The sequence below is a fragment of the Eucalyptus grandis genome, chromosome 6 (genome assembly GCF_016545825.1).
Source record: "Eucalyptus grandis isolate ANBG69807.140 chromosome 6, ASM1654582v1, whole genome shotgun sequence".
In the NCBI taxonomy this organism is placed as follows: Eukaryota; Viridiplantae; Streptophyta; class Magnoliopsida; order Myrtales; family Myrtaceae; genus Eucalyptus; species Eucalyptus grandis.
The window spans coordinates 1,431,071-1,442,744 of NC_052617.1; the positions used below are offsets into that span (position 1 = coordinate 1,431,071).

At 41.9% G+C, this 11,674-nt stretch overlaps 2 protein-coding genes across 2 annotated transcripts; one reads left to right on the plus strand and one right to left on the minus strand.

The window, feature by feature from the left end:
- The first annotated feature begins 318 nt into the window (after positions 1 to 318).
- Positions 319 to 6,695, plus strand: LOC104447919 (26S proteasome non-ATPase regulatory subunit 14 homolog). Its single transcript, XM_010061662.3, has 6 exons — positions 319 to 577; positions 1,834 to 2,011; positions 3,627 to 3,708; positions 4,845 to 5,021; positions 5,100 to 5,267; positions 6,275 to 6,695. The coding sequence occupies exons 1-6, from the start codon at positions 436 to 438 to the stop codon at positions 6,455 to 6,457; spliced, it is 930 nt and encodes a 309-aa protein (XP_010059964.2). The 5' UTR covers positions 319 to 435; the 3' UTR covers positions 6,458 to 6,695.
- Positions 6,696 to 7,098: 403 nt separating this feature from the next.
- LOC104447914 (probable carboxylesterase 2) lies at positions 7,099 to 8,776 on the minus strand. Its single transcript, XM_010061659.3, has 2 exons — positions 8,080 to 8,776; positions 7,099 to 7,871 (listed from the first exon to the last, which is right to left on the minus strand). The coding sequence occupies exons 1-2, from the start codon at positions 8,598 to 8,600 to the stop codon at positions 7,400 to 7,402; spliced, it is 993 nt and encodes a 330-aa protein (XP_010059961.2). The 5' UTR covers positions 8,601 to 8,776; the 3' UTR covers positions 7,099 to 7,399.
- Positions 8,777 to 11,674: the final 2,898 nt, after the last annotated feature.

Here is an 11,674-nt window from a genome sequence, read left to right on the forward strand (position 1 = left end):
CCTTCTCTCGCACCTGGACGCGACGGCGGAGGCGGAGGCGGAGGCGAGTCGCTGATCAACAGGGACCCGAGGAGCCCGCCTGCGGGCGAAGCTGGACGAGGCCCTCTGCCTCGGGAATTCCCTCGAGACCCACTTCCTCGACAAAAGCCCTGCCAACCCGCTCGTCCGGTCCCCACCGGGCTCGGTTCGGGCCCAGTTCCGCTCCGAAACGCATCGTCCGAGCCCGCCCAAGCAAATCATCAGGGCCTCCCAAAAGCCCAAACGGCAGCACGAGCTTCTCGCTTGGCTTGCAGCAAAAGTCATCCAAAACTCCTTCTCCTCCCCTTTCCTCCTGCTTCCTCTCTCCTACACATCGGTTCACAGCTGCTACAGAGAAACTCGAGAGGACGAAGAGAGAGAGAGAGGGGCGCGGTCGCGGTTTGATCCCGAACTTGGATGTCCGGTATGGAGAGGCTTCAGAGGATGTTCGCCGGCGCCGGAGGTGCTCTGGGCCACCCGCCCCCGGACTCCCCGACCCTCGATTCCTCCGAGCAGGTCTACATCTCCTCCCTCGCCCTCCTCAAGATGCTCAAGCACGGTATAGTTTTCCCCCTTCTCTCTCTCGCTTCGTCTTTCGCTTGCGGTCGCTCGATTCGACAGTTCGACGTGAAAAAAAAAAAAAAAAAAAAAAACCCTAATCGGTAATGCCGGTTGCTTTTCTCTACCGCTGCCGAAGGATCGGTTAGGGTTTCTTGCCGCGTGGTTTCTGTTGGGCCCCCATTTTTAGTGTCGAGGGGTCGGGAAAGTTTGTGTCTTGGAGTCGAATTTGAGCTTTCGGATCTGTTCCGTGGTTTTGCGTGTTGTTAGATATTAGTTCAGGTCTCTCTCTCTCTCTCTCTCTCTCTCTCTCTCTCTCTCTCGCTCTCGCTGAATGTGTGTGGACAATTTGCTTATTGCCAGGTCATGTAAGATTTTCTTTGGGCCTGCGATGTGCTGTTGTTGCGTGATTGCTATGTCTAATTTGGCTGCTCGTTCAGTATGTTGGTTTTAATTTGGTTGATGGCTCGAAGTTTTGATTTTTATCGTGACTGCGGTTTTCGTGAATGGATTTGGTGTTTCCCTTGGATTTATTTGAATGCTTTGATTCGTACTTTGGTGTAGTTCTGTTCATCCGGTCTATTGCTCCTTGCCGCTTTTCAATTGGGATTCAGCTGATATTCTGGTTTCATTCGTGGCTTGTATCTGCTAACTCTTTACAGTCCTGGTGTGGTCAATCTTTTCGTTTCCTTTCTGGCATGCTATATGTTTCTCTGGCAGTGGAAAATTGGTTTTCATTCTACATTTATTGTGGTTTCAGGCTAAATGTACTATTTTTAGTTAATCTAATTCATCAACACGGAATGAGACACCTACAATCTAGAATTGGAGAAGGATTTTGCAATGCATGAACTGTGTATTCTGTGAAAACAGAGAACCGAAGAGATAATTGTGGATCTTTCTATGGTATTCTTTTAGGCTTGTAATGAGAAATGTGTATTTAATGGAGTTTTGCTGGTTATTAAGCTATGCACCTATACAATGCAATGCCTAGGAGTAATCCTTCATTGAGTCTTCAGACATTGTACAAGACATTATATGCTCAATTTTAGCAAGCAATTTCGTAGATAAATTGAGTTAGGTCACTTAACTCTCAAGGTGGACATTGGACAAGATGCTATTTTTTTAAGTGGTAGGCATTTGGGTAGATAAATTCAATGAGTTCACTTATGTAGTAGGCATTTTGGTAGATAAATTCAATGGTTCTTGGCTGGTATCTTGCTTTCTCTAAATTTGGATTTGGATTTGACCGACCAGGGAGGGCTGGGGTTCCCATGGAAGTGATGGGCTTGATGCTTGGGGAGTTTGTGGATGAGTACACCGTCCGAGTCGTCGATGTGTTTGCTATGCCGCAGAGTGGTACCGGTGTCAGTGTCGAGGCCGTCGATCATGTGTTCCAGACCAACATGCTTGACATGCTCAAACAGACTGGAAGGTAATTCTTCACACGCTTGGTGCGATTTGCCTTTTTTTTTTTTTTTTTTTTTTTTTTGCTGACTGGATGGACAGTTGTCAATCTATTTTTGCTTAATCGTATCAAGGCCCTTTCATCAAGCTATAATGTAGAGTAGTTCTTCAGAGGATTGCTTAACTTTTGATGAGAAAGTGAATTTTAGAAAAATTATATGCAGTTTGAAGTTAGAAACTACTACTTAGTCACAATGATGTATCTTAGCTTCTGGATGGATTTTGAATTTGATACTCAGTGTTAAGATGGAGCTGCTTAACTTATCCTTTCATGCCGTGTCTGGAATTTTTTAGTTGAGACCGGGGGACTCATAATGATATGATGAAAAAAGAATATCAGAATTCGATTCCTGTAACTTTGCTTAGCAGTCGATGAATTACAGAAGTGAACAGCATTCGATTTCAAGAAGTTAGCAGAAGTTTCTCTAGAGCAGATAATTTTACAGGGCTTTCATCAGTCAATTGCATTTCTCCTAAAGAAGTTAGTTATCTTCTTATCCTATCTCGTTGAGAATTCCAACCTACCAAGCTTTCTCAGTGAACTGCATATATCCTGAAGAAGTATGGTTCTATATTAAGTAGGTGGTTTGGGGACTGGCAACACTGGGTATTGCACCTGATAAAGACTTGGTTGTTTATATTATGGTCTCTCTGAAGGAATTGATGATCTTTACAAGGCCTTCAGTTTATGATAAGCTGATGAGGTTTTATGCAGATAGTAGTTATGAGAAAATTCTAATTGCTGGTAAAAACGAAGCTTGACTTTCTTTTTTTTTTCTTTTTAAAGATGACTTCCATGTTGAACGAACTTCATGGTAATCTGCTGATATGATTTTACCTATCTAGATGACGAGCATGTTGAAATTCATGGTTCTCTGTTTATCATGCATGGTAATGCTTGTGTAATACATATGTGAATGTTTATCTAATTATGTGCTGAACAATGATTAATAGTCTCCAATTCTCTCTCCAATTAAGAAGTGGTATGGTAGCATAGAATTATGGATGTCATGGCCATGATGAGCTTGATATGTTATATGATAGATCTTCCATCTGCCAGATTGTATTCTTCGATTAACTCAGAAAGTGAATGGTGATGATTCTCATGCTAAATATTCTACGTTCATGACTGACAAACAACGATTTTTTTTTTTCAAGGCTTTCTGGGTCAATCGATATGAGGTTTCACGATCTTTACTGAAATGAGACATTTTTGTCCCTTTCCGTCCTAGCTGTTTATTGTAGTCACCGTTCACCAGTATAATATATATGTGCTAAGGATGTGCCTCTTTGACTAGGTAGAACTTCAATTTTCTAATTGTTTATATTTATCTTGGGCTGAATTTTTGTGGATGGTTCTTGAGCTAAATACTGGCTATTTTATCATCAAATGCTATCACGCAACAGGTCAGATAGGCACCAGCATGAAACTCCAATTGTAACCTGTGATTAGGATTTCTATTTTATTTCAACTGCCTTATCTATCAATGTCAGTCATCCTTAGTCTGGGTTTTTTTCTATATGCATATATGTCGCAACATATGTTTATGTATTATGTGCTTATTATGTGTTCTGCATTGCAGACCAGAGATGGTGGTAGGTTGGTACCACTCTCATCCTGGCTTTGGATGTTGGCTTTCTGGTGTGGACATCAACACTCAGCAGGTCATCTCTTTTACCCTATATTTCATTCTTATAGGCAGCATGTAAATTGTAGTTACAAATGGTATGACCTTTTGGCCTTACAACAACTATTGGTTGGTGATGTAGTTAAGAGTTATGATAGTACGGCATGTGAGTCTGTAAGTATAAGTATGGAGTATCTTTTATTCATCAACTTGTTACCTATATCATTTTGTCCCCAGACTCTATGAAAACAATGCGCTTCTTCTAGGTTGGTCCAAGTCCTAGAACCAATCTGTTGGAATCGGTTCCCTAAATTTTTGGAACCTAGAACCTACCCTGCGTATCCTGGAACCAGAAACCTATCTTGTCACAAGTTCTAGAGTCAGTTCTAGAGTCTATCCGGGAACTGGCCAATTTCCTTTTTTATCATTTTATTTTTTGTTAAGCAAAATGAAAGTGAACACAATAACAAATATGAAGATTCTCCATTTCTCTATAGCAACCATGAAAAAAGAGTTTATTTGACATTATCAGTAGCTCGCAATTGATTACATGCCCATCATTAGCAGGAGTTAATATTGCTATGGTGCTTCAATGAGGAAGTATAAGAGTTCAATGAGAAAGTATAAGAGTTTATGCTGTTTTTGATCTGTAGTCTCTTGTTTTTGTTTACTGTTCGAGATGGCATATTAAGGACTGATCACCTAGAGATTAGCTAATGAAATGAGCTAGAGTTTAGCTCTCATCTGTGGTTGGAAGAGAGATCTGTGATTAGACTTGGTTTGGGCATTACGTAGGTGGTCTGGTTTTTGAGTTCCGATCCGGTTTAGTTCAGTTTCTACCTGGGAACCGAGAACCGAACAACATAGTGCAGGTTAAAAAAAAATGGGACTGGGAACCGGACTGAATTCCACCAGAACCTAGACGAGTCTTGTTTTTCAATTCCTGATTTTACCTTGGAACCATGCTCACCCCCGGTTGAAGGTTGTGGCTTTGGGAATTCACTCAGAGAGCTGTACCTCAGGATATTTCAAATATTTACACCCTTGGTTGATGATCATGTGATTGGTTTCTTTTGTCTTTTTTTGCTCGACTATAATTGCTTATAGGTTTCCAGTTTGATCCAATTGTTAACAAGGCTGCTTTTTACTTGTGCTGTGTTCTTATAAAATCAGAGTTTTGAGGCTCTAAATCAGCGTGCGGTTGCAGTAGTGGTGGATCCCATCCAGAGTGTCAAAGGGAAGGTGGTGATTGATGCCTTCCGTTTGATCAACCCACAAACCATGATGCTTGGCCAAGAACCCAGGCAGACAACCTCCAACCTTGGACATCTCAACAAACCGTCCATCCAGGTGAGTTTTGACCAGATAGTATTCTTTTTTAATATTGAGTTTTCATCTTATCTCATGGGGTTGACTTCATGTTTCTAGGCATTGATCCATGGGCTGAACAGACACTATTACTCAATTGCCATCAATTACAGAAAGAATGAACTTGAGGAAAAAATGCTACTTAATCTTCACAAGAAGAAATGGACAGATGGCTTGACGCTTCGCCGTTTTGACACGCATTCTAAAACCAATGAACAGACTGTTCAGGTAAGTCAAGGTCTTAATCTGTTGCATCTAGATTGGAGAATTGGTTGCGCCAGTCACTTAGAGGTGGAATCTAGACAATGCAAGACAAGACCCTTTTGCTTAAGCATATTTTCATCTGATGTCCATTTTTTCCTAATTAATCAAAGATCGATTAGCTTGCAATGCGTATAGATTTCATTGAACTGGATGTTGAAAAGCTGTCATTTCTTGCAAAACAAATGATTGTTTGCAAATTCAGATCCTTGTTTTAGGTGGTTTTTTTTTGGGGGGTAGGAGAAAGATTCATGCTTTATCATCCAAAAGCTAAGGTCATGTGCTTTATGCTTTACATCTAGGCTGAGAAGAAAGCATCCAGGGGAAAAAATATAGTCGTTTGTTTTGTAATATAGATTGGTTACATAGTGTGGTTCATTCTTTGGTATATTCTCTTCCAAAAACTATTAATGAAAGTACACTGCAGATATAACCCCCCACCCTCTTTTAAACGGATTGGCAAAGACCTATTCAATGGAAGGCAACAGGGCAACAATTGATTGGTGACAATCTCTAGTCAAAGCTTTACATGATTCTTGGTGCATACTCTGGACAGTTGTTACAGATATATTAGGACACATCCACGGCAATGGACGTGGATGACATTGTGTATGGCAGTGTAATAAATGCCTCAAGTATGAAGACTTGAATATGGGTTTTCCTTGTAGATCCCTTTAAGTTAATGTAGGATATATATAATTCACCCCTGTGGCAGGATTAGGAAAGTGAGAGGAGGGTTGTTGGCCATTGAGTGTAACTCGTGATCGTTTGCATCTTATTAAAGTCCAATAACGAGTAGTGGCTGGCCACAATATCCATATGGTAGGGCCACAGGAAACCCATCTTCTTCTGCAGTTCATTATGAATATCATATCAGTTGGTTGGTGGGTGGACGTTGTTTGATTTCTATTTATGGTACAATCAAAATGAGTTGATTTTCTTTTTTTCTTTTTTTTTTCCTTCCAATCTTGCAGGAGATGCTGAATTTGGCAATCAAGTATAACAAGGCGGTGCAGGAGGAGGACGAATTGCCACCGGAGAAGCTAGCGATCGCAAATGTGGGAAGGCAAGACGCCAAGAAGCACCTTGAGGAGCACGTCTCCAACCTCATGTCTTCCAACATAGTTCAGACCTTAGGGACCATGCTGATACCGTAGTCTTCTAAGGCCCTCCGAATTGGCATCTTATGTTACCTGCATCCTGCACAACTCTGTATCATCTTTTGTGGCGGTGTTCCGGGACTAATTGTTACGTTGGCTTGATCGGTAGACACTGCGGCTTGTTAGAAATTTAGCCCTTTGTTCTCTTCTTTGCTTGTATCCCCATTCAAACAATTCAGTTACCAATTTGTTCTTATCCAAGAAAGGGAAAGGAAAGGAGACGGTTTATCCGCGAGCCTATGTGACATGATCTCTTATACTAAATAACGGGGCAGGTCTCCTGTCTCCTTTCAATGGGGGACGATGAATGGAGTTGACAAAGATGTTGCCACCCCATCGCACCGTGGGCGCACATGAGACAAGAACTTGGGCATGCATCGTCATTGCTTTACTTAGCAGCCACACGAGCCAATCGTTGTGAAGACTGCCTGCTTTGTTGGAGTAGACTGGTATGAAATTTACGTGCTTATCATAAATTATTACTGTAAATTGGAGAAAATTTATGAGAAGAAAATTTAGTAAAAGAAAGTAACATTTAATTCGGTTGAAGGTGAAGATGATCAATAATTAAAGTTTATGTTGAACAGGGTAAAAAAAAACTATAAATAAACGAATAGCTTGGGAAACGACCGCTATGTACGAAGTTCACTTTTAATGAACGAAAGTCTAGAACTTCAAAAGGAAAGTCAGAACATGACACGCGTTTCTCTGGCCCGGGTTGGTCGGGTCAGAAGATCAGCAACGTCGAATCGTCGATAACCATAAAATAATAGTAAAATAATCAGGAATTGACAAAAGCTATCCACGACTCTCGTGGCCAGGAATGTATCGACGGCCACGTTCTTTCACCACGACAAACGACATCTCGACGACGACCAGAGACTCCATCAGCGACGAGGAAAAGTAAAAGACAAACTTTGAAAACGCCCTCAAACCGTTTCATGCACCTTTGACATTACGATCTCCTTCCTTGCGATCATCACCATCACTGTTCACGAACGAGGCCACGCGTTTGAACAGCCTCTTGGCCTCCTCGCAGCTCGGGTCGAAGATATGGAACACATGATCCACGCCCTCGATCTCCATGAACTCTACCGCGGCCGGCCCGCCGCTCTCCACCAGCTTCTCGTAGTACACCCTCCCTCTGTCCCGCAAGATGTCCTTCTCGCTCACGATCACCAGCACGTTCTTGCACGCCAGCCCTTCCACTCCGGCAGCCCCGACCGCGAACGGGTTGATCAGCGGGTCATCGCACCCCTTGTCCGACACGCACACGAACCGCCACCAGCTGTCCACCCACGCCTTCCGGCCAGGGTCCGCCACCTCTGCCCCGATCGGCTTCTCGCCCCAGAAGTACGGTTGTACCATCCCGATCCCCGAGAGCTTGACCCGCTTGCCTAGTACGTCATCCCTTAGCGAAGATGATAATGAATTTAGGAGATTTTACAAAAAAAAAAAAAAAAAATTCACTACTGCTGTCAACGATATTAAATAGTGCTTCCACAACAAAAATTTTTATGTTTTACAATTCTAATTAGACGTAACACAGCGATGAGATCTTAAAGTAACTTATACTGGAAAACACACTCGGCATCTTCACGTTTGTTATTGTACCGTACCTGAGTCGCATGGCCAAGTGGTGCGACATGTTGGCGCCACCGCTGTCACCGGCGAGGAAGAGCCGGTCGAAGTCAGCATGGTCCCTGAGCCACGGCTCGCCCCGGGCTTCCTCTGAAGTGATCCACTGCAGAGCAGCCCAGGAGTCATCGTAGGCCGCGGGGAGGGGGTGCTCGGGGACTCGGCGATAGTCAACGGAGACGAGGACAATGTTGCACTCGGCAACAAGGGCATTGAGGCTGGAGTGATATTTGGGGTCAGCAATGGACGAGATGATGAAGGCCCCGCCGTGGAAGTAGAGGACGAGGGGGAGTTTTGTGGTGGTGGATGCTGAGGAGGGGCGGTAGATCCGGGCAGAGACGCCAGCGTCAGGGAGGATGATAATGTCCTTGGATTCGACTCCGGTCTTGGGGTCAAGGCCAGGCGGCATGATCTCGAAGCCGGCGAGGCGTTCAAAGTTGCCGTCTTTGAAGACTCGGATGTAGGGGAAGATCTCGAGCGAAACCTCCTTGGATGAATCCATGAGAGAGAGAGAGGTCGACGATATTGATCAGAGATAGGTGAAGATGATGAATTGAGAGACAAGAAACAGCGATGGCTCGAACAGGGAAAGCAAAGTGGGTCTATTTATTGAGGAACTTCTGGTAACTACGAGCAATAACAACTTAGGGAAAAGGCTAGCCACTCACGGGTAAATGTCAATGTCTAAGTGCATCTTACAATGTGATCAAAGGCAATCAATCTGAACATGGTTGGATGAGATCGTGAGAGCATCCCGTTCAGATCGATTCGGACTAGTCATTGTCTTTTGTTGGTTGGTCGTGTATTAGGAACAAAGGAAAGGTCGTCGCAACAGCAATAATTGTGGAATACCGTATTTATGTATTTCTAGAAGCTCTAACTTGCTGTCTATTGCCTTGTCATCATTCTATTGCTATTCAAAGTAATTGTAACTTTTCCTCTCTTCTCCTCGTCATTCTTTTTTTTTTTTTTTTGGCCTCTTCAGGAATTTCCAGAGGGGTAGGTTGAGTTTGTCATTATCAGGGTAGTTGCTCGTGCGGCAAGCGGTGCATTAATAATAACAATAGATCTAAATAAAGATATAAAGGAATAACTTGGAAGCTTAACTATGGATATCCAGATGTAAGAGCTCTGCCCCAACGCATGATAAAAATAAAGGGTATAGAGAGCCCTCTGGAAAGCACTTAGTCATGTAAGGATCAGCAATACGATATGCTGAGAACTTATTAGGAGAAGCTTAAGAGAGTTAACATGTACTGTAAATTTGAGATTGAAATTAACCTAGCACCCAAAGTCTTTAAGAGGCTTTATCTAAGGTCTTATGAGTTGAAAAAGAAGGTTTTAACAGGATGTAGACGTGCCATGGACTTAGATGGGTGCTTCCTCATGACTCGATTCAAGGGATGTTGTTTTGGCTATTTGGACGACATGAAAATAATTAAATATTCCTACTTGCTTGGGCGGTTGTGGAAGATAAAAGCACACGGAAAAAATTTCTGAAATAGAAATCAATTTATATTCCCCAAACGATTTTCTAAGTAAAAAACGTGTTTGATAGCAATTCAAAAGTTTTGATTTTAAAATAGAAATTCGTTTGATAACTAATAAAATTTCTATTTCTAGGGGTGGCGATAGCCAACGTCTAGCAACGGCCATCCAGCGATGGGCATCCGGCATCCGGCAACGAGCGACCAACGTCCAATGGTGAGGGTCCAGTATTCAACATTCGGCGTTCGGTTGCAAGTGTCTAGCGGTCAACAGGCAGCGTCCGATGGCAAGTGGCCGATGACCAATGGCCGGCGTCCAACAGCCAACAACCGACTTCCAGCGGCCAACACCAATGATGGGCGGCCGAAGTCCGACATCCGACGATGCGCAATAGGTCGGCAATGTTCAACATCCAACATTTAGCATCTGGTGGCAAGTGTCTGGCGATCAGTGACCAACATCTAATGGCAAGTGGCCAACGACCGATGATCGATGGCCAAGCCATCGTCCGACGGTGGTCAACCGATCAACGATGGACGGCCGGTGGCGAGTCAAGCGATCAGCAATGGGCGGTTGGCAACAAGCAATGACGAGAGTGAACGATGAAAAGAGTTTTGATTTCTCATTTTTATTCCAAAAATTGAAAACTTAAAAATTTTAGCTTCTAATTTCTTCTCCAAATCTATTTCTAGAATAAAATGTTCTAGAAATGGAATAATTAAATTGTGTTACCAAATGGATTTCTATTTTAAATCTATCCCCGGAAACAAAGAAATGGAGAAATAAAGAAATATAAATTTTATCATGCACGCTCTAAGTATGCGGCATCTTCAAATTGGTTTCTCTCTTGTTATTCACTAACATGAGAAGGAGAGAAGAGGGCGAGTTGGGGTGTGGAGCGCGCATTGGGTTCCCGGCAGAGGCAAGGGTTGTTCTTTCATAAGTAACCAACAAAAAGTAATATCTCACATTTTGTCTTTAAATGTTCATAAGCCACAATAGTGCAATCATCTATGTGATTTGCTTCTTTTTCTTCTTCTTTTTAGGCTTAAACCACTAAAAAAACATAAACTGGTAAACATATGATAAATTTACCACATACTGATTTTTTGACCATCAAATACTCTAAATTGGTATATTTGTGACAAATTTACCAAAACTAATTTTTCGACCATCAAAAACCCCAAATTGGTATGTTTATGACAAATTTACCCTCCATTAATTTCCGTTAAATTAGATTAATATCACAAAAAATCATAAATCAGTACATATGTGACAAGCAGAGGATAAAACCCCTTATCGGTACACCAGTCAATGGCATCCAACTTAACAATTTAACAGTAAAATTTAATAAAAACTAATGAAAGTTAAATTTGTCACATGTGTATCAGTTTGAGATTTTAGTTTTTGGTAAATTTGTCACAGATATATCGGTTTGGAATTTTAGTTTTGAGTAAATTTATCACGGATGTACCATTTTGAAATTCTTCGTGATATTAACCCATGTTTTTATTAGGTGATTTTCGTTGCAGTAACTAAATAAACCAAATTCAAGGCTATCCCCATTTGCAAACTAGTTTCAATGAGAGTTTAACTGGATGCTAAGAGTCAATCCCAATAGGATAAGGCCTAAGAGAGGGAAATATTGCATAGAAGGGATGCTCTTAGGAAACTCCCCTAGCAAGCTATGAGGAGTACATTTGAAATTGATTTTAACCGAGCAATGGCTAATTTGAATATGAAGTGCCCTAAAGGTTTCAAAGACTTCGTGAGGCTAGCGTTGAGCAATTTGGTAGGGCTTTCATCAAGACAGATATCAACCCTTGATGTAGTTGATAATAACTTTAGTCAAACCTTCAATGTATACATTTGGCTATCAAGAGAAAAGGCTACAATTGAGATGTTTGAAGGGATAATCACAATGTTAATGGAGAGGATAGCAGAGGAAGTTGGGATAAGTCTAAACTAATTGTACATATGTTAATTTAGTTCTAAATATTTCAATTTGTCCAATTTAATACTAAATATTTTGGCAATTTGCCAATGCAATCCTTTTGGTCAATTTTGGTAAGAAATTACTAACGTAGA

Excerpts from the sequence above, each read along its gene's own strand:
- LOC104447914 (XM_010061659.3), bottom strand. The coding sequence starts at position 8,600 with ATGGATTCATCCAAGGAGGTTTCGCTCGAGATCTTCCCCTACATCCGA. Across the intron at positions 7,872-8,079 it reads CACTTGGCCATGCGACTCAG|GGATGACGTACTAGGCAAGC; the intron begins GTACGGTACAAT and ends ATCTTCGCTAAG.
- LOC104447919 (XM_010061662.3), top strand. The coding sequence starts at position 436 with ATGTCCGGTATGGAGAGGCTTCAGAGGATGTTCGCCGGCGCCGGAGGT. Across the intron at positions 578-1,833 it reads CCTCAAGATGCTCAAGCACG|GGAGGGCTGGGGTTCCCATG; the intron begins GTATAGTTTTCC and ends TTGACCGACCAG. Across the intron at positions 5,268-6,274 it reads CCAATGAACAGACTGTTCAG|GAGATGCTGAATTTGGCAAT; the intron begins GTAAGTCAAGGT and ends CCAATCTTGCAG.